Source organism: Pocillopora verrucosa, chromosome 7, assembly GCF_036669915.1.
Source record: "Pocillopora verrucosa isolate sample1 chromosome 7, ASM3666991v2, whole genome shotgun sequence".
Classification (NCBI taxonomy): domain Eukaryota; kingdom Metazoa; phylum Cnidaria; class Anthozoa; order Scleractinia; family Pocilloporidae; genus Pocillopora; species Pocillopora verrucosa.
Window position 1 is genome coordinate 17,492,839 of NC_089318.1, and position 22,758 is coordinate 17,515,596.

At 38.1% G+C, this 22,758-nt stretch overlaps 1 protein-coding gene across 1 annotated transcript; it reads right to left on the reverse strand.

Moving 5' to 3' along the window:
- Positions 1-293: 293 nt before the first annotated feature.
- On the reverse strand, positions 294-21,864 carry LOC131784826 (polycystin family receptor for egg jelly-like). Its single transcript, XM_066170241.1, has 21 exons — positions 21,837-21,864; positions 20,508-20,873; positions 19,543-19,871; positions 18,891-19,032; positions 17,684-17,806; positions 17,116-17,238; positions 15,282-15,404; positions 14,842-14,931; positions 14,239-14,385; positions 11,660-11,880; positions 11,073-11,614; positions 9,373-9,961; positions 8,744-8,923; positions 8,200-8,325; positions 7,784-7,978; positions 6,717-6,977; positions 5,198-5,914; positions 4,491-4,724; positions 2,879-4,177; positions 2,329-2,497; positions 294-1,975 (listed from the first exon to the last, which is right to left on the reverse strand). The coding sequence occupies exons 1-21, from the start codon at positions 21,862-21,864 to the stop codon at positions 294-296; spliced, it is 7,686 nt and encodes a 2,561-aa protein (XP_066026338.1).
- Between the last annotated feature and the right edge of the window lie 894 nt (positions 21,865-22,758).

Consider the following 22,758-nt stretch of genomic DNA (forward strand, 5'->3'; position numbering starts at 1 on the left):
GTTGTTAAAAAACAAAACAAAACAAAAAAACATCCATACACCCTCTACCCTCGCCTACGGGAGAAGCTGTTTGCCTGGCTAAGACAAAAAATTAAGCCAATTAAGCCGTAAGTCATGCACTAGCGAAAAGAAAGAGCCAACAACATTAGCTGGAAAGCAGATAGATATCAATATTTTCAACAGTTGATAGATTTCGTCATGATAATAAAAGAAAAGGACCAGAGGAAGAAGAAAATTTTTTTCACTGTATCATAAAACGGACGTGTTTGTTTCTAGTTTCTTTTTCCTTGTCCTCAGGGCTTTTTTTTATCCGTATATTCACTATCAGTACTGATAGAATCCTCATTTCCACCGCTATCGCTACTGGAATCAATTTCAGTGTCAACGTCATCATCATTATCATCTTCGTCTTCACAGCAGTCTTTTTCATTTTCACCTCCATGGTAATCGCCCAATGCATCCCAATCTGTCATTATGTTGTATCGTCGTGCGTCGGCAACGTAGCTAGAAAGTTTATTCAGATTAACTCTTGCAAATCCTGTATCGTTTGTAGAACTTCTCACCATTAAATGTTCGGGTCCGGCAGTTTCCCAAACTGAACACTCAATCAAGTCTTCACTATTGTTTACTAAAGATCTTCCTTTCTTGGATATTTCCTGAGGGCAGCTGCGGTACATGACCGGCGTCCACTCAGGGGAAGAGTCGCCATCTGGAACTCCTCTAAGGGAACTTTTCTCTGAAAAAGAGTCTGGCTCGAAATTCTCGTGGTTACTCCATGCCTGTTTTCTTTTAGATTTCTGTCCAAATACAGTCTCCAGGACTCTTTCAATCATGAATTGCGCGAGCTCATAATCTTCCCCTCCTTTATCAGCGTTGGAGTCGGCATAATATTCATTTATTATGGCGATGAACATATTTAAGATGATGATAATCGAGCTGGAGACGAAAGAGAAAAAGAAAAGACGTCCTAGTATTGGATTTGTTTCCTTCAGTTCATTCAGTGGGACTGGTTGTCCCAAAAGCATGAGAAACTGAGAGAAAATAGCGTTACGCACCAAGCCGAATATGTCCACATTGGCTCCAAAAGCGATGAACCCTAACAGTGCATGGGCCATTGCTACTATTATAAACACCATGAAAAAGGAAGCTATAGGTTTAAACAATCTACGAAGTGTCCAGGTGAAAACTATAATTTTTGGGTTAAAATGGAAGCATTTCAGAAGACGTAGTGTGGCAATCACGATCGCAACACAGATGGCAACTTCTTCATACTCAAGCAAAAGTAAGACACGATGAAAACTGATTGGAAGAAAAGGGTTTTCTTTCAACGTTTCGAACGTTTTTGTGGCCACCTTAGTCCGCATCCACTGCAGTAACATCGCTGATGACGCGGTTAGTATCTGAAAAATATCCAACAAATTCCACACCGACTTGAAATAAGAACATTTCTGACGGTAGAGTTTGATACATTGGACAACGAATGAGCAAGCAAGCAGAATGCCGAACAACAAAACAAACAGTAGAAAATTGCTATGAGCTTGAGGATTTGTTGCACTCAGAGACAAAATTCCATAGCTCTTGAACGTGCCAGCAAATCCAGAAGGAAGTACTTCCAAGTAGTATGTCATCACTGCAAGAAGGTTACTCGGTGGATTATACAGTGAAAACTCCACCAGCACAGCTCTGGTCTGACGATCGATCCAGTGGTTTTCTTTCAAGTCGTTGATAATTCTTTTAGCTATAAGCTTGTTGTAACCTAAATTAGCTATGTATCCTCCACCACTGTAAACAGCAAAACGACCCCAAGAATCAAAGCCGCCAAACCTTCTGTCTGCATTATATTCCCAATTTTCTGGGCACAACACTGACGTGCTATTTGGGTCAATCCAAGTTCCTTTTTGCTCCTTTGTGGAGGAATAGGAATCGAAACAAGATGTTACTATGTCTCTAAACAGTTTGTGAACTTCACAAGATTCTGTAAAGAGATAAAAAAAACATTTCTGAGTCTCAGAATGACTTTTTTCATTACTTTACTGTTGGAGCTCATCTTGCATTAAGGTTTTTTTATTCACGTACGCAAAATGAATTTTACTTCAGTTATTTATGTGTCTTTGAGGTTATCACTTCAGATTAATCTGTCACGACGCCGTAAAAGATGTGACGGTGGAATTTGAAGTTTGACTGGCTACAGGTAATATTTGTATAACGTTGCCGTCGTTATTTGGAGGTTGTTGCTGTCCACAAAAATACATGAAATAGGTCGAAGGTAAACTTTAGGATGGAAGATTTACACCAGAACTGAGTATTTTTAATTAATGATAGACTTACTTTCCTTGATCCTTAGTTGTCGCAGACGAGGCATACCGACCAGAATCGATCGCTTATTTCCGATGTATTCTGAAACTTTTTCTCTTTCTCCGTTGTACCAATCATCCACAAAAACTTCTGGCACGAAAATGTTCTCGATCCAACCCCAAAACTGAGTAGTATTGGTAATCTGTCAAAAGTAATTTTGCAATAGCTGCATTAACAGAGTGTCCATGATTGTTGGAGAAAAATTGTTTCCCTGCTTTGTTGCTTAATAAAAAAAACAGCCAATGTAAATAAGGACTCTTGTGAAACTCTGGAGAAATTTTCCTTCTTATTATTAGCTACATGATTCAGCTGAGAACTGATAAATGTCCTATTTCATTTTTCATTCTTCCAAATCATGGTCAGTATGTTTTCAAAGGTATTTGGAATCAATCAGATTTTCATAGCGAATACTCTTTGCGGGCGGAAAACGAATTATTGACGTATTACAGAGGACCAGCATGCCTCCCTGGCTGGTGAAAATAAACCCTTGTTTCTTTTGTTGTTATAGTCGAAGGGTACGTACCTTATAGCGGCCCATATTATCAAAAAACTGGAAGCTGCGCTCTGTGGCCGCATTTAGTTTGTATCTGTGGTCACTTTTTTCTCCATAACAAACAATCAATAAAAGTGCAAAGAATGTCATTGAAAACACGAGTTCCTTGAGATAAGCATACATTCTTCTCTCGTTTCTCTTAAACTTTTTTGCACGTTCAACATCCCAGGATGAAAGATTCACAACACTGGTTAGTTCCTTCCCGTCATGTCCGTTCGTCGACTTAGTGTCCTTCGTCATCCTTCGACTACAACCACTCCGCGAGGCTATAATGATGGATACGATAAGTATCTTGATAGGCTGGGAGATTATAACATCTCCAGTAAGCGAAAGCACCACCGTTGCTAACCATCGTTTCGACTTCTCACCTCCCCACATGAGAGAGTAAAACACTGTGAAGAGGGCAGAGGTGATTGCAGTACCTATACAGAGAAACCAACCAATATACACACAAAAATGAGGGAGTAAACAAAATGGTTTTTTCTTGCTTTTCTCCAGATGATACCGCCTTCCTTGTGTATTTCTCTTAGGTTCGCTTTTACGAAACAAGAACACAATCAGTAGACTTGCAGGCAAAACAGTCAAGGCACTTTCCAAAGCAATAATAAGTTGACTCCGAGTCAGTAAAAAAGGTCCAATTTGTATTTTCTTCTCCAATGGGTCCTCTTTTTCATAAAACATTGCAGATGTTACCATTGACAACATGAGAAGGCTCCAACAGCAGGATGCTCGTTGAACTCGAGTAAAGTGATTCCTTGGCTGCTTCTTAATCACTGAAAACCACAAGTGATCGTCAGCGAAACCATTTCTTCGCAGTGCAGTGAACGTTCTTTTAAATTCATCGTCCTCTCTAAAGTCATTTGCATAAAATCTCCTGAGTGTGTCACCGTCATCTCTTTCTAGTGCAAGCCAGCGGTGACAACTAAAGAGCCATTGCTGACCTGTTTGACAATCCACAGCTAAAATCTCACTGATAAACCAAGATGGGTCCTCGCCAGAAATGTCATGGCCAATCTGCACACAAAAGATCTCACCCAGCGGCATATTATGTCGAAGCAAGAAATTATCAGTGTTGCCTTCAGCAAACAGTTTCCTGTCATATGGGATGTCACATGTCAATTTGATAACGTCAGTGGTATTTTCAGTCCCATGAAGAGTCATGGATACATTGGCAGTAGTACCACAACCTTTCCATCCACCTGTAGTAATAGATACCTCGTACTTGTAAAAACCGTTTTGATGCTCCAACAAGGGTATCAGAGGACTGTCCTTAAAATAACAGAGAATAAAGGGAAACTTCATCACCTTTCAAAATCAAGTGTCAACCTGAACATTAAACCCCACTGATACTCCTTCTTTTAATTTTCACCCATTTTAATATCCTACCAGGAGTCTTGCCTCTCAAAACCGTATTCTACAAGCGAAAGGTTCTATGAGTGATATAGATTACATCTATATCATTCACATGCAAATGTTATTCAGCTTTAAATTTTCAAACTATTTGCGGAAATTGACCATCTAAATGTATAAGATAAAATTTCAGTTTTATTTTGATCCGATAATTTTTTGATTCCACACCAACCTTTGTCGCATCCACTTTATCAGCCCTGCGTGCTTTTACCAAAATAAGAAAGTAAACCAGAAAGGTAGAACACAGTGTTATCAAGACTAGAAGGTCGTCAGGATCCACGTTGTCAAATGCCTGCTGGACTAGTTGAAAGTCGATGGTATTTGGTGCAACAAGAATGTCTCCGCCAAATGCAGTTAAGTGATTACATAGACATTTCAGAGAAGAATGGTTTGATTCTTGGCTCACCTGTAAATCAGTCCATTCATTTATGATTCAATTAAAAGAGCCTAAGCGCGGCTACTGTTAGGCTATTTTCTTTTAAAAAGACTCTCTCAGCTCACCTTCAGCAAATTTTTTACGGAAATTGCAACGCGAATTCCAGTTACGTTAAGATGATTTGGGTCTGAAGGCGATTCAGAGCTTTAGCAAGTATGTGGAGTACTTTATTCTCGGCCAAATAATGAAAACGTTTGCGTTTTAAAATACCCGTGAGGAATTTAAAATCTACTTATGACAATTTAAGACAATATTTCATGTTGCTATAGATATAAACTAGTTGTTTAGTGGTTTAAATCTTTAAGTGACCCAAAGATCTCCGTTAAATTTTGAAACCTACAGATAGCATAAAAATGCTGGAGTAACTCATGCAATGTGATTTAGGATGTTTTCCTTTTGCATTTAATGGTTCATTTCATGCTTTCTGTGTATTCTTTCCTCACCTTGCATCCTTTGTTTGTCCATCTTTGTTTAGTCTCAGACCAAAATGCACACCAGATTGTTTCCACTTGTACACTGTAATTAAGTGACCTATTAAAGTCGTACTGAGGAACAAGACTGACATACTCTTTTTGAGGAGCAACTGTGGGTGGAGGATCTTTAAACTTTACGCACTTCTCTCGCGAGGCTCGCTCTGATAGAATGGATCGTCTACTCCTTGACTGTGGCAGTTCTCTTCGAGACTCACTAATCTCCAATAAACCAAAGTAATATTTACCCGAATGTCTGCACTCAAAGGCGATACTATGAGTACACGCTTTTCCTAATGCACAATCATTGTCCGTGCTGTTTACACGTCTCTCTTCAGATGAGTAAATCATCCTGCCGTAAGATGTCTCAGTCGGCTGTTCAGCAAATTTCACATACACAGTAAGAAAAGAAGCTGTTTTAGTTGTAATGGTCATTTTCACGGTGGTATTGACCTCACGTACGGTTACCACATGATATTGCATCCTACCAGGATTCAAGAAATGATCCGAGCGAGTGCTGTTTCCGGGATCATAATTTGATACTGGAATATTAATTTGTATATATGAAGGCAGATCGGTTGTGTTGAGAGCTTTCCCGGTGTCATCTTTTAGGACAAGGCTGACAACGTTTGATCTTATTCTACTGCTGCTGTTATCCGTCACGAATGGGTTGAAATGATAACTGATCATCTGCAAGATACCATAAAGGACGAAGAAAGTGAAAATGATAAAGTAGTATATTTGCCATAAGCACAGGGAGCTAGAGGGTACAAACTGCAGCCTCTCCCCATTTTGCGTTTCTATGGGCAACAAACTGAACTACGGAAATCTTGATGGTGAGCGAGATAGGATATAGGAAACGTATCTTGCATAATGCAATAAATCCTCCTTGTCAATCTGTATGGATTGTTATGAAGGTATGCAGTAAAATAAACTAGCCGTGGAAAAAAGAAAAGAAAGTTAGGTTGACATTCGTGGTGTGCCTTCTATCGTGAGACAGTAAGACATCTGAGGTTTTTTTTACTCCATGAGAAATAGTTCATCAGTCAATACTCAGCGCTGAAGTATTTTTTTTTTAAAGGAGAATCGATAAATCGCAAAACAATTATTTCCATTAATAGACAAGTCATTCTTTACACAGCAAGATCGAATTGCAAGCTTAAGAATGTACATGAAAAACATACGCGCTTCTGATTGCTCGTAAACGAGTGTGCAAAGTTGTAGCACGAGTACAAATTACAAATGGTTCGCGCTCGCTTTCAAAATTTCGTCCGTCTTGACTTTTTGTGAAGTTTTCTTTATGTACATTATATACAAGTAATAAAATATGATTTCTCTCGCACTTTGGTGTAATTAGCACTTACCCTACGGGCTCATGCAATTTATCTCTTTTTGAAAAATTTACTCGAGCTTAGTAACACCAAATTGTGCTCAAAATCATGATATTATCTATGATTATTTTTCCACTCTATTCGCTGAAATAATTACTAACCTCTATTCCCACTTCAGAGACGTCACCAATCCAACTTTTCAACCCTTCTTCATCTAGATGAGGGAACACAAAACTGGCTTCTCCATCGCCGATTTCTAAAAGACTCAAGTCACTTGATTCTTGTTTGCCTAGTGTCGTCGATTGAAGTCCATTGCGAATGGTGCTGTGTTCTTCTCCGGGCAACTTGAACGATAGCAATGCGTTGGTAATCACTTCTGTCAGCGTTTGGCATCGGGCCGAAACTGTCTTTCCCATGCTTATCTGAGAGGAGTTCATATATCATTCCATATTTATTATTTTTTACTCGTCACTTTATTCCCACCAACAGCGCAGCTCCATTTTTTATATATGAACCCACATACAACCCGCAATTCCTCCAATCGCTGTTAAACTCTTTACGGTGATCAATTTACGTTTTCAATTCAGTTGATAATACTAAATTACCCTGTTAAACTCTCCCACCGACGTAGCATCACAGTTTCTTCAGAAACTTACCTCTTTTATCATTCCATATCATTCGGAGGGGAACGTTTTATGAAGGAGAGGAGGGATAACTTGAACGAAGAGTGGTCATGTGTCCAAAAAGGCCTTTGGGAGGAATTGCCCGTGGGTCTCGAGGATAAAAACGATTTCTTTGACTTGAAGGTAAGGGGTTGGGATTTCTCTATTGTTCTTCGTGCTTTCCTAAGATTGATATTATCTTAATGGTTGCATGGCGGAGGAGAGTGGTTAAATTTTGACTTCCTTTACCTTTGGGCGAGGTGAAAGCCTGATGCGTGATTACACTGTACCTTTTACATTATTTTATTTCTGGTACAGTTCTTATAAAGCTTTTTTTTTGTCCATATTTGCATTTCACAATTTTTTTCCCAGACTCCTCTTTGCGATCAATCTGGTAAGATTAAAATCTTGTCCGCATGAATCTAAAGTTCACTGACATAAAAAACACATCTTAGAAGTACTTGTTTTGTTTCCTCTACTGAAAATGTCGACTTCATTTCATAGGGGAATTGCCTTTACTGTGGTCCTTAATTAAGGTGTCGAGAGACATGCTATTTAAGTTATACCTCTTCGTCTTCATCAAAGTTAGCAGACAGATTAGCTGTGAGAAGTCTGCTGGAGCTGGAATCCATGATGTTTGTAATACAAGACAGTAGCAATCTATATCCCTCTCGAACATGGCGAGTTTCAGAATTGCGTCCCTGTGCAGTTTGGGTTGAAATCCGTTTGGTTAAATCCTCTAGTTTGTCCAATAAAGTGCTCTGCAACAAAACATATGATTTAACACCAATGAATATAGTTTGAGTTTGTGCGTCAGACATCTTCCCCGTGCAAACTTGTTTATGTTAAAAATATCAGCTAGTTTGTATTTCAATTATGTCTTAAAGCATTTCAAACTCCTTTGATACAAAACGATTATAGATCAGAAAGTTAAAAAGGTGTTTTGTCATGAAGGGAATATGTAATGAGTTCAGTATCTTACCGTTGCATTGTGTGAGACAAGGGCGTCACCCTTTGTAGCCTTGTTCAGAATAGCAGCAACCTGGACTAACCACTCCAGTCTGTCAGTCCGCATTTTGCATATCTTGGAAATAATGTGGTTTTTCATCTGCAGCAGGGATTTGAATTATATATCACACAAGGGCTCACATAAAACAACCATGCGATACTTTTGACCTCAACCCATAAAAACAGAATGGATCCTACCATAAACAAACGCGCTCGTGTGTCGTTTATCACGACTGATATGCATAATGGAGATTCTGGAACTAACTCAAAAAGGATATCCTCTTTATAGCAGATAAATCTTATCAAAATGCTGCAATCTTAATTAGTTGTGCTTTTCTTTCATGCCGTTGGAAACTATTGCGATTTATTTCGTTAATCCGTGGAGATATTAATAGGTGTGCGGCCAATGCAAGAAGCCACAGGTTGCCGCTATAAGCACCGACAAGCACAATCTTATAATATCTGTTTTAACTATTTCTCCATAACCACATATGTCATATTTGGTCTGCTGAACTCACTTGAAGTAATCGCTCGTTGGCTTGCTCTGAGACCATTTTGAGTGAGAAGAGAAGTGTGCCTGCTTCTTGTATTGCCATATTAACTTCTCCCAGAGCAAAATAGTTATCCATAACTGAAATTTTCTGGTGCAGGTCTTGATAATCTACTTCTTCCTTTGACAACGAATATAACTGATTTAGCTGCAAAAAAAAGGAAAAGAAAACAAAGAAAAACAAAGAATTGAGTTTCTATATTTGAGCAGACTTGCGATGGGACTAAGTATCTATTTAGTAAAAGAACAAGTATGATGTTCACATGTAATTTATCCTTCACAAATGCGTTAATTTTTAATTGAGATGTTTAACTGTTGCTGAAGTTCTTCACAAGGCAAGGGAGTTTTTTTTTGTCTGCGATGTAAGTTAGAGCCGGTTGCAAACCTGGTGCTAAGAATGTGTGGAACTTGGGCAGACATGAATCAGAAAAAATATCAGGGTGCATCATATGCAAGATTCAAACAGGGAAACTATAGCTTTTATCACTACAATGGTAGTGATAAAACGTAGCTTGGATTTTTGATTTGGCAGTAAGAACTAACAGGATCATTAATAAAACGCTTAAAACTAATTTTTAGATGTCAAAGGATGAATACTTTGATCGAGAATTCTGTTGTATACGCTGCTCCCTCGACGTTAACTATTGCTACTTTAAAACGAATGACGTCCTTATATGAAGGTGGTATGTAAACAGTACTGTTGGGCCAAACTCCATAAGACAGCATATCGAGTTCTCCATCTTCTAACTCTTGGATGGATTCATAGCTGAGAGGCAGGTTTCCATCTCTCCAGCCTTGACAGGTTATCTTTACCCAAGATCCTACATCTTTCTTATCCAACTGTGTGCCTTTACATTTTCCTCCTGATGGAACCACCAAGGTGTAAAATTGGTATGCCGCCCAACCAAATGATCCGTTCGGAGATTTCACGTCTACCTTGACTTTGTAGGAGGAGCCGGTTGCAAGCATTTGTTCTTTGATAACAAGGTTTTTCGAATCCACTTTTGTACTCAGGAGAGATTGAAAGTCAGTCTGGGAAGACCATTTGGGATGAGAAGCGTTTCCACAATTTCTAAACAGGCTCCAGCTATATTTAAAGGAAACAGGACAACGTTTTGAATTGCAATCAGTTCTCAGGGAGATACGAGATGATGCACTGGCTGGTGAGTCACAGTTCATGGTACACCTAGGCAAAGAAAAAAAAATTAAGATACTTGTCCATCAAATCCCCATTATTCTCACTTCAATCTGGTAATTGAGTAAAGATGGTCCCTCATTGCGGTGAAACATGTTTACCATTGTTAAGTTTGTAAGAACTACGATTTAGGTACAAAACTACGCCACTCTTTTTTAAATAATTGGTTCTGCCTTCTTCCATATCTGTCATCAGACCAAGAGATACGATTAAGCCTTTTTCAGACCGCGGGGGAAGGGGGGAATTATCCCTATTTCTATAAAGCAAATATTACGAATTATTTTTCCCGAGTGAGGAATGGTATACCATAAATTATTAAATTTTCAACTTCTGTTTGGTTCACTCAGATCCGGCTATCAGCTCGTATTTTTGAGCTTATATGGAAATACACTGCGCCAACTGTTACGTTGCTAAAAAAAAGGTCCAAATATCCAAACGTTAAAGATTTAATGAAGATTAATACAAAAAAATTATTTCATTGTAGGATACGAGTTTGGTTATAGCCAACTCGGCGCTACGCGCCTAACTGGTTATTTACCATCTCATATTTAACACGTGCCCACGGAATAATTTTTAAATGTCTTGTATTAACTTTTATCTGCGCAATGAAGATTGGGAAGGAAGTTGATCTGATTTCAGTTAGTACCCAGGCCAACCTTACTCTTTTACTCCACATTTACCCTATATCCTTATTCTGTAATTACACAGTACGAATTTCGAGTGCATCTGTGCTGTGAAAATGATCAATCTGCACTATGTTGAGATAAATCGTATTTGCAGGTAACCATATGTACGTCATGTCTAAGTTCGTTTACAAAGTAGTTATAAATACACAACCATTCCAAACTTTTTTCCAAATCAGTGGTTGTGCTTTTGTCTGTCTACCAGTATACTAATATATCCAACTGAACATATGTGTCGACAAATTTTTTAACGACAAATAGGCCCTGGGTGGAGATCAGTAGAATTAAAAATAATTGTTGTAGTTCGTTCTGAGCATTAAGTTTAGGAAAGAAGACTGCTCTGGTCTTGAATTGTAAGGATTCCAACCGGGCTTCTTTAACCATCAACGACTTTGTATCCGCATATACACTCTACTTACATAATACGAATCTCGAGTAAGTCTTTGTTATGAACATGAACAATCTGTGTGGCACTTGCTGTGCGGTTATCTTTGGTTACAGTCAGAACCACATAGTATGTTTGGTTGTTTGTAACGTTTTTGGCATCTAGGGAAACTTTTGGTCCCTCTATTCCTTCAGGAAAGACTTTATCTGGCAACTTAAAAAGAGTTCCAACACCAACCGCGGCGACAAGTTTATTGACTATGTTGTACGAGCCTGGAGAAGTGACGTCTCTATAGCAAGACCACTCAAAGTTCACACCTCGGAAAGTTTCATCGCTAGAGTCGCTGTCATAAGAAGAACTGGCATCCAAAGCAATTGGTCTCTGTTTTGATCGGATGATTTCAGTTCCTCCTGCAATGGTGACTACCAGAGGCGCCTTCTCAACCTCGATGAAAGCAAAGTCCCGAGCAGTCAGTGAAGACTCATTTACTCCTTGCAGCTCAAATGTTACCAGTTTAAGTCCTGTCGACAGCAATTTTGGACTTATATTCAGTTCAAGAGTGTCGTTTACGATCAACTCTGTCTGAGTGTCGTTCATGTCAAGAGTGTCGTTTAAGATCACCTCTGTCCGATTATGAACAGAAGTGCGAAAAGGCGGAAGAAAAAGTTTGCTAATTTTCCAGCAAAACGAAACCTTTTTAGGAGGAAATGTCTTGTTCTTGATATTTAAAGACGCGACCAACATTCTCGTTTGGTCACGTCTAAACTTCATTGGTGTGCTTGGCTGCGTGTTTGTATCATGGATAAAAACCTCTACTGAGTCAGTTGAATTTCCCGAGTTGCCTAAAATGAACAGAAAGAGAAGTTATCATTGAAATTCAAAACTACGCCTGAACTCTTACCGCAATAAGCAGAAGAGACGCCATTCACGCTTAGCAGACATTTTGTTTTACAACAAAATCATTAATTTATTAAACGAACTCTTTTTACTTCTCTAGAAAAAGTGATTTTATTATATGGCAAGGTTGTCTTGAGGTAGATCCAAGCGTTCTGATGAGTTCATACATGGTCCGTATTTTGCCAATATGACTGTTTCCGTGGAAACGTTCATAAGCCGCGTAAATTTGTTCGAAACGCCAGAAAACTCAAAATAAATATGTGTGCTCTGAGTGCCATATAGTAAACTATTTAATAGCCTAACTTTCTCGAGCCATACTGGGGAATATTGGCACTTGGTCAAAAATGGCCTTGAGCCATTATCCGCTAAGAAGTTTGTCTTTAAAACAAGTTAGTAGGTAAGAACTCTATTTAACAACAATGTTTTCATTCAGGTATATTTTCAAATGATAAAAAACGGTAACTACACTAACTAAGAAAAGGCTAGCTACTAGACATCCTTTACAAGGATAACATGTATATATAAGATAGTGCTAGATGATCTCGCTTTGGAAAGAGTGGTTTTTCAATTCCATTTTGAGAGGAGAGTTCGATTGCTTTATCTCTTTAGTCGCCCTATGAAAGGTAATTCAAATTCCAGAATCCAAGAAATTTTTGCTCGTGGAATCCGGAATACTGGGCATCGGAATCCAGAATCCAGCCAGAGAATGAATCCAGAATTCATTTGCTGAAGATCAGTTTCAAATCATATGAACGGCTTTCATGCGTATCCATGCAACCACGGTCATGCTAAAACACAGACTGCAGACCGTGCAGACCATGTAAAGCGCGCTTTGTTCGCTGCAGAATTTTGACTGCTACAGCTCGCGTGACAACGACAAATTCAGTCATGACCTATCAGCCAATCGACTTCGATACTGAAATGGCCAAAGTTCCTTACTAGCTATTAATCAGTCTTCTACTCCGATTCAAAAATCTTATTTCCTAGTAAGGTTCAATTTTAGCTTGAAGCACTTTCTTTACCGTAAAGTTCTTTGGGCTGTCTTGTGAAGATCCTGGTAATTATTCGCTTCGTTCATACAGCACATTCCATACCTATAAATAAGCGTCACTGTCCACAAAAATAACATCTGCAGTATATCTTGCCGTGTGGGTCTAATCTCCATGAGCTCGAGAAACTTGAACCTGCGATTTTTCTTTGCTAGGTAACGAGAGTTCGATATAAACTCGTAAAATTTCGTCATGTGGTGTCCAAAACTTGGAGAAACGTTACCAAAAGAGCAAAAAAGTGGTTTATACACCTTAATCATATTTAAATCACAGTTTAAAAAAAACAAACAAAAAATTGCACAGCCTGCACGGTCTACGCGGTTTGCACAGTCTGCATGGCTGCAATCTGCGTTTTATCATGACCAATGCAACCGCTGTGGAGTGCAGTTCACTCACGTGGTCAATGGGCAGGCAAATTTGGAGAGAAAAAAGAAATTTTTTACGTGACAAAACCATTCAAATTCCCCAGGATATGCTTGTAACACCAACTTGGCAACGGACCACACGTTTTCAGTTACGACAAACTTTGAACAAAGATGTACATGGACACCTATGGGAGCCGGGAGAATTTTCGCTATTTAAACGTAAACCGCTTTCTTTGATATTTGGCATTCGGAATAACAAATTTATATATTTTATATATAAAATTTATATATTTTACCAGATTTTAGGGTCAAACTTAAAAAGAAAAAATCTAGCACCTGGAATCCGGAATCCACAGCGTGGAATCCAGAATCTAATACTGTCCTGGCTTACTTCACATGGGGTGACTTTAGGCAGGCCATTCCATAACACAGCCCCGCTATACCTAAAACTTCGTCTACAATAATTAGTGCGAGGCTGTGAAACGGGTAGCTTGCATTCAGAATTTCTAAGATTATTCTTCAAGGCTTCATAATATGTAGTCAAAAGCGAGAACTCAAGTAATTCGGAGTCTAGCCTACGGTATCGTCATTGCTTTACTTACGACTCGTTGATGAAAAAGTTGGATCCAATTTAAAATACTTAAAATCTCATTAGTATCACTATCATAATAAGAGAAGATTATGATACGCGCTGCAGGGTTCTAAAGCTTTAGTAATTTCTGAGAAAGTCCCTTTGAGCAGCATCCTCACATAATCGAAGTGACCATGAGTTAATGAGTAGCAAATAGTGAGAAGTATCTCATGTGGAACAAAATTCCTTATCCGTTTGATGGTGCTTGTGCCAATTATGCGCTTATACAATTATATTTATTCAATTTTCATGTATTACTTTCCGTCTGATCTCTGCACGGATCAACTGCTGGACGTCCAGGGTAATAGTATTTACACCAGCATCCAAGACAGACATTGGGTGATATTTCGATGCATACGGAATGTTCTGGACAAGCTGCAATGACATACAAACAATTCATGAATACTGTGGCGTTCATAAGAAAGCAAGTAGGCATTTAAAGCAAGATTGAACCGCGGAGTTCATAAATCTCAAATTTACTTTAGACTGACACAAAATATCCGAGAAGCTAAAGGTTTGAGAAGTTTGATAAGATTCTCAAGGTTACAAATAGAGGGAGTGTATTCCAAGCAAACCAAGAACACAAAACAATCGCAGAAGATCGTGTTTTCCATTTTTTGACAAAATAATGGAGGAAAAATCAAATATCTGAATGCGTTACTAGGAACCTGATAAAGTACCTTTTGATTTCTAGCTCGAAAGAACAACACTACTTCTCAATTCAGGTCAAAATCATTGGCATCGGTTGATTTACATGTATAAATGCTAAAGATCAGAAATAGTGATGGCCGCCTTATGTGGACCACACTGATAAACATCTCTTTTGGAAGGTGGGAATTGCCTCTTTTTGTTTTTTAAAACAAGAACAATAACAAGTGTAGGATCCGATCACGTTATGGCAAACAATATATCTATGGCAATCATGGTGTCCAATTGAACACTCGTCTAGATCTGTCGTTGAGAAATAAGTTTTTCATCATTTGACTATGCGGTCGCGTCATGAAAGTAGAACTGGGACAATGGTAGCAAACATCTCACAGATTGCCAGTTAATATAACGGCAGTAAACACTTGCCTATAGAAATTGGTTCCTCGTCTGTCTACATATATCATAAAGTGAAAATTCATTACATTATCAGAAAAGGAAACTAATAGCGAATTGCAAAGGCAAGCAAATTTGACGCCTATTTTTTTGATGATTTATTTCTTTTTCGATATATTTATTCGTTTTACAGTTGGATGTTTTTAAATGTAATCTAATTTTAGTGCCACGTTAGTCAACCACCAAGTCCTCAAACTTACCACTGCATGACTTTCCATCACCGTTGTAACCCTCATTACAATCACATTTGAAAGAACCATTAGTATTGATGCAAGTCGCAAGTAGATCACAATCATGGCTGTCATCTAAGCACTCGTCAATATCTGCCACAATAAAAATTAGTGAACTTGAAAATAAATGGGGTGTCATGAGCAATGATATAAACGAGATGGTTTCTCTAATAATATAAGTAATGAATACAACTCATAGAAAATGATAGTAATACTCCCAAAAACGTTTTTTTTAGGGCACTTCCTGCGTCCTCTGCCCCTTTGAATGTTTTTTCTGCAAAATGGCATAGAAACATTGACAATTAACGACAATGGAAGGGGGAGAGCAGTAAAAGAACATTAAAGACGTTGTTCTTGGTGAGTGACCCAACGAATAATGTTAGGAGGTGAAGCTCGAATTAGAAGGTGACGATGTATTTCTTTTTGCACTCAATAGGTATTACCATAGTCCCGGAGGCGACGATTGTAAAGCTCGGATTCCGCAAAAGAAGCAATGTATTATCTTCAAGGATCTTTTAGGAGGCCAGAATGAAGAATATAAACACCTCAAGACGAATAACCCACTACCAATTAAGATTTTTTACAAATATTATGGAAAATTTAAACGCTGACGAAATCGAGAGCACAAATTCTCAAAGGCGAAAGAGCATCGCGGCAAGCAACCTAAAAGAAAGTGAAAAAGGAGCTCCTTACAGCTCCTTCACCGGGCGCTCCATCGCGCTCGACGAAAGGCACCAAGATTCTCGAAATGTCTTTTGCTGCTTTCTTAATTACTCGGTTTTCCAGTACACAATTTTACTTACATCCAAGTTTATTTCATTCTGTGTAACTCTGGTTAATCTCTTAGGTCCTCACACTTTGATTCTCACTGGATACTTCTTCTTTCATTCTAACTCTACTATTCTGCACACTGTCCACATTCTTCTAATCTTCTCTTCTCTATTTTCTCTATTGTCTTTTTTCTCTTCTCCCCACTCTCCTCTAAGTAAACTCGAAAGAATATGCTTATATATTTACTACTGACAGATATGGGTAGGCATGCTAGCTGTCTGAGCTTGGGAAATCAAACATTTGTTGTTAGAACGCTAGCTAGAGCCAAACAATTTCCCGAGACTTTCGATCTGAACAACAAAGTACTTAATCATAATGCTTTCGATCAACTGAGTCAACTTCTGACAGCGCTAGTCAAGACAAGAACTTTCGTGTGGGTCCAAAGCAAGATCAGTGAACAGAATTAAGGACATTCATCCCATTGTAAGTTTTCCTATACGTAAAGCAATGAACAATAAATACATGTATTACAGCACATCCTTAGCTACCGAAGTTAAGATTAACACACAGTGGATGGTAAGGTCTGTTTCTTGGTATGACCAAGAGATTATAAACTCTTGGTAAAACGTTGACAATATTTTTGTGGCTTACGGGAAAAAAAACGTTTTCCTTGTTTTGTTGCGATTCAAACTTAGTCCTATACTCTTCCATAATGTTAGATTAAATCTGATATTAGAACAATCCAAGCAAACACATTTTTCTCCCAGTGAGACCTAAGATTAAGATTCTAAGGTCCATGTATAAGGGTAAACCTTAGTTTTCACTTTTTTCCAAGGTTACCCTAAGAAAGAGGTGCTCAGCAGTTCTCCATGGAAATATTTGACAACTATTTTTTTAAGTCATTCATTTATTTATTTATTTATTTAGTCATTTGCCTCGTTTTTGTCACTTTTTCCATGATTTGTTAATGTCATTTTGTTTTTTATTAACTTTTCCAGTGTTACTCTGCAGATAAAAAAATAATAAGTCTCACCGCTACATGACTTTCCATCACCAGTGTAACCCTCCTTGCAGACACATCTATAAGAACCTTTAGTATTGGTGCAAAAAGCATTTAAGTGGCAGTTATGTGTCTTCCCGGAGCATTCGTTGATATCTGTTCGAAGATTCAAGTTCAAATGATAAAAGGTTGAGGAGGTGATAATAATAAAATTCATAGTTTTGGAATCCTGTCTTTTTACTGACATGAAGCAGTGAACCATACACATGACGATACATTTATGACTACTGAAATTTATATTAAAACAAACCGGTTGGTGTTCGCAAGAGGTCTACTTCCTCAGCATAACTTTGACAATATTTACGTTTTACAAAAATACGCCTTTTATGTTCTCTTGTTACGATTAAAAAATTAGACGCATACTGAACAACAAAAAAAAAGGTGGGAGAAGTGACAATATTTGCCAACAATTTGTTCAGCCATACATTCATTTATTAATTGCTCTTTTGTTTTATTCCTTGTTTCAGTTAATTCTTTACTTGTTTGAGTAAAGCTATGTTCTTTTCCCAGTTTATCCACCGATTAAAGTCGTGAGTCTTACCGCTGCATGACTTTCCATCACCGGTGTAACCCTCCTTGCAAACACATTCAAAAGAACCGTTGGTATTGGTGCAATTTGCTTTTAAGTTACAGTTGTGGGTCTTCGTTGCACACTCGTCGATGTCTGTCAGGATAAAGATGATCAATTGAACATTTACGGTGATTAAGGTAGGGCGAGAGGTTTGAGTAACAAGTTTAATACGTTCAAGTTTTGAGAAATTTGAAAAAATTTCTTATTTAATAAAAAGAACTCAGTTTCAGTTAACACACTCACCCCTACACGGATTTTCTTCATAACCATCTTGACAACACTGTACGGAAGTATCAGTAACTCGACATGCATCACTTTCCCCTGAAAATAATACTTATCAGTTTTCGGGTAATATTTTGGCGAATTTTTCTTCAACAGTCATGTTCCGTCAGGAGGATACAGTATAGCGTCCCCGGACCCCCGTTACTGCAAGATTCCCACACTTGCAAACACGAATCCCCATGGGGAAGTTCTAGAAATTCCAAGCAATACGAGTCCAAGTCTAACACAAGTTAAGCCCAGTTACATTAACTATCATATCATATTATTATCAGTTTACCGCCGCCTGGTTAGCTCTTGTGGATGAGCGCCGGACTACTGTGCGGAAGGTTGGGGTTCAAGACCCAGATCAGACCCACACTCAGGGTCTTAAAATAACTGAGGAGAATGTGCTGCCTTTGCTATGATATCTGCAAGCGGTTAGACATTCTAGTCTTCTCGGATAAGAACGAAAAGCCGCAGGCTGCGTCACCTGCATTTTCTCGGTACTAGGACGTTAAAGAACCTACCCACTTATTGCAAAGAGTAGGGACGGGGGTTCCCGGTGTTGTGGTCTGCCCTGGAAGAACCTTTACGAACCTGACCGAATCCGAGCATATAAGCTTTGTAGAGAGGGAATGCTCGTAGTATGGTAAATATTGTAAATATGTAAATCAATGCTTGGAGTGGTACCATCTTTCACTTTGAACGATTTTTATATAAAATGATTTGAAGCCGAAAAACGTTGTTTTGATCTATTTGGTGATTGTATGACAGTATTTTTAAGGCTTCGAGAATACAACTTTATTTTCCTTCGTAGAATGAACTAGTCCAAAACTTGACAGTTTTTTTGTTGGAGCATGTCACTCATCAGTACTCTTATCGATTTTAATGGACCAACACTGGATTATGAACTTGCCTTTTTTGGCGCCGTACACCTCCACTCTTAGACTGTCCCAAACATCATTCGCTGTTGGATGGAAGCGAATGTATCTTGCAACCACTGGTGTTGACAGCTTATGTCGGTCCACACCGTGATTTTTACCAACTCTCCGAAATTCCTAAGAAAAATAATGAAAGAAAGAACACATCTTTTTTTGAAATAAGCAATCTCGTACATATTGAGAATAATTTGAGGTATTACAATTGCCCAGTCATATTTTTTATGTCTTTTTTCGGAGATAATCTGGATAATTTTCTGATACAATTTTCTAATTTGTTACTGATTTTGAACTCCGAATTTCTTTCAGAATCAGTTTCGTCTTCTTATATTAGCTACTCTAGAAAGGTTGAGCTTATTTTGATTGAGAGGTATTAGGGTAACCAGAGTTATGTCAACAAAACCACACAGCAAAGGAAAATATCATCACTTACCTTGTCAATAGGAGTTCAAAGTAAAAAAGGGAGTCCGCCTTAATCGAGAAAAAAATGTGTTCGGTCAACTCCGGATTGGTTACAATTTTGCATCTGAATGTTGTGGCGGTGGAACGAGTTTTCTAGAGCAGTCATTGTGGGAGGGAAAGCCGAATTACTTTTGACACTCAAACTGATCAGGTAATAATTCAACTTACCACTTCCACGCCATTTCCATCCTTGTACTTTTTCTGATTTTTATCACCGGAAGAGTAAAGAAGCTTGAAAGCTGTCGTCCATTCTTTACGGTAATTGCCTCCCTGGGTAGCAACAGCACACACTTGAAACTCTTTACCAAGATCAACCTGAAGCCAGTCTGTTTTTTTATTGTTCTTTGGAAACCAACCGTAACCTGACTCGTTAAAAAGTCGTCCATACTTCGCAGAGTTTTTTTCTTTTTCATGTGATGAAGCTGTCATCTGATTGTCAGGGATGACGAAGGGACTGGGAACACCAACTGGGCAATAAAAGCACTCTTCGAGGATTTCTGTACCAAATTGTTGTTATCAGGTTATCAATAAATAAAACCTATTATTTCATATTTCATAACGTTAATTTTTTGGTAATTTATTTAATCATTGGAAAATAGGATTCGTTAAAGTGAGCATCAAAACTTATAATTTGGTTCACTGTTTGATTCCCGAATCTTTAAGAGCCTTAAGCATTTTCGTGATTGGTGATCAAAACTTATTATCTAGTAACTGAAAATACAAAACGAAGTCACAAAAAATTAAAGAAATTGATCACAAACAATCGCAGGTTAGAAGTGACCGCTTTAATGAGTAGTTGGTTTTTCCTCTCATTCATATCAGTAAACATGTAACTCTTTTAGGTTTCTTTCACTCGTTTAGCTTCATTATTTCCTTACCTTACCAGTTTAAATTAGCTTATTTCAATCGTTTATTCTCGTTCTTTGACCTTTCTCTACTTTGTCTTTCGTCCATGTTACGTTTTGATAGATTAAAAAATGTATATTTTCTACCCCTTCAATTCTCTTTTCCTTTGCTTTTCGTTATGTAATTCTCTGGAACGTAGGCAAGCTTACAAACCATATTAGCTGATATAATAATGTTGTTATGAAGCCTAAGGAAACAATGCCTACTTTGATCAAATAAATACACACCTGTGCAAAGTCGTAGATAACACTGTGTCAAATCTGGTGGTTTGTAAACAAAAAACGAGCCACAGTTCCGAATTGAAATTTTATAAGAGCCATAATGACATTCATTGTCGTTAAAGCGATAGCAAAGTTTTCGTTTCACAACCCCTTCAGCAACAGCAGGATGGGCACCACGGATCCAGCCTGGAGCATTTGTTCCACAGTGGTATGCCTGTGGCGGGTTGTTAGGAATGGCTGTTCCTCCGCAGCCAGTAAAGCGAACCCAACTTTTCGAAGTAAGAATTCCTCTGTCACAGCGTGCATCTTTACTCTCTATTTGATTGGACACAGACCGGGTTGGGTCGTTTATCGTTTTGTAAGAGGTGCATTCTGAAAGGAAGAGACACATTCATCTTACATCGACAACATGAAACGGCCGATTTCAACAAGTGAAAGAGATTGTGTGGTATGATTATCATTTCATCGATCCATCCTCCCATATTTTTCTTCTTGTATGTCAGTTTGTGTCTATGTCTATCCGTGCGCCTGCTCGTTTATTTGCTAAATAGTCAGCCATTTTGTCAGAGTGAATGACTGACTGTCTTACAATATGCGTCTATGTACCTCTTTATTACAGTTTTCATCTTAACCAATGAAATTTTTGGTACGATTTCAAGGTCAGATTATTACTTTTTCTCTGATAATTGTTTGGAGAAAATTGTGTTTATTTGTCCCATTGACAGTACACGACCGATAATCATTATATCATAGGATACCTTTGAAACTACTAGCTAAAACAAAATATTTCATCATCACTCTCTCCCCCATTAGAAGAGTTTTTTGGATTGTATTTGATGGTCAAAGACAGCTGGACAGGTGATTGCCGCAGTCCAGTTTTTATTTAATGTAACATCAAGCGAGATGCCCCACATGTTTCGAAGAGTGGAGAGAAGTGATTTAATTCATAACTTCCTATGCAATAACTGACACAGTTCTCTATTGCGCATAGTTGCTAAAGGCAAAAATTCAATTTGAATATTCAAAGAAAGTTGCAATTTCTTTCGTAGCGGCTCAGCGGGCTAGTCCCAGTCCTTTTGTTTCGTTTGAATTTATATGTAATATGCTTGATGGTTTTATTTCCAAAGTGTAAATTTCAACCTCACAAATTTACTGCATTGCATTCAGGTTGAGAACGGTCTATAAAGTGCCTTAAATAAAGCATGCTATTTCATTCTTGAGATGTTTTCCTTTCTTCTAAGTAGTCTTTGTCAGAGGTTTGATTTCAGTTTCATAACACTCGAAATATGTTGATTGTTTGTTTAAGCATAAACTACAGAATAATATCCTTCTTACCATCCGACGCAGCTCCAGTTCCTGACATTAAAGCGAGAAAAGTCCATTTCGTCGTCAGCAAAGACATGAAAATCTATTGCAAGTAGTTTACAAAGGTTAAAAGATAATAATGCCTTTGTATTGCCACTAGGCAATAGTTTTCTTACATATTGAGACGTAATTATGCTGCCCTTAAACGTATCAAGCAAGGATTGGAAACTGGCCGATTAGTTACGCAGAAAATATAGAAAAAGCACTCTATGTTTTAAATCTGCTCACATCATCCTTCTAAGAAACAATTACCTCAAATTGTTTCAGATGCATTTGCAATTATTTCGTTTTGCTAGCGAAAAAACTCGATATAATTTCCTTTATAGAACTTAATTTAAGTTAGAACTATAATGTACTATGAAGGCATTGCAGATATCTAGAAATGATAACATCTGGGAAAATGAAATGACCTACTTACCACTGGATTGAGTGGCAAGAATATTCTAATTTTTCTGGGGAACATTGCTTCCTCTCGCCACTTTTCGTTGACCTTTTTCCATTTAGTTTACCTCGACTCTTTCCATTGTAAAAATCTCTCTCAAACACACTCTAGTCAATAATTTATTGGCAAGCTTTTAAATCATTTATGCTGAGGTCCTTTATAATGTCTTAAGAAATTAAGAGACACCCAAAACTTAAAGTCAATACCGTGGCATTGGACCACTAGGTCTAATAAACAATCTTTTTTGCCTGCCGACTGGAAACCAAACATTAATCTAGACAATATATTGAGGCCCTCCACGTTGTTTTCGTTATTTTGTCGTGCTTAATTGAGATAACCTCCCTGCCACTATTTAGCTCGGCTGCTTTCGACAAAAGTATCAGGTACAAAAACCACGAAAAGAGCCTCAAAAACGAATTCAAGTTCTATATTTGAAGACTGTAGGTTGCT

Excerpts from the sequence above, each read along its gene's own strand:
- LOC131784826 (XM_066170241.1), bottom strand. The coding sequence starts at position 21,864 with ATGTCAGGAACTGGAGCTGCGTCGGATG. Across the intron at positions 19,872-20,507 it reads TTATCTACGACTTTGCACAG|AAATCCTCGAAGAGTGCTTT; the intron begins GTGTGTATTTAT and ends AATTTGGTACAG. Across the intron at positions 14,932-15,281 it reads TGATGGAAAGTCATGCAGTG|ATCTAGACGAGTGTTCAATT; the intron begins GTAAGTTTGAGG and ends TCTCAACGACAG.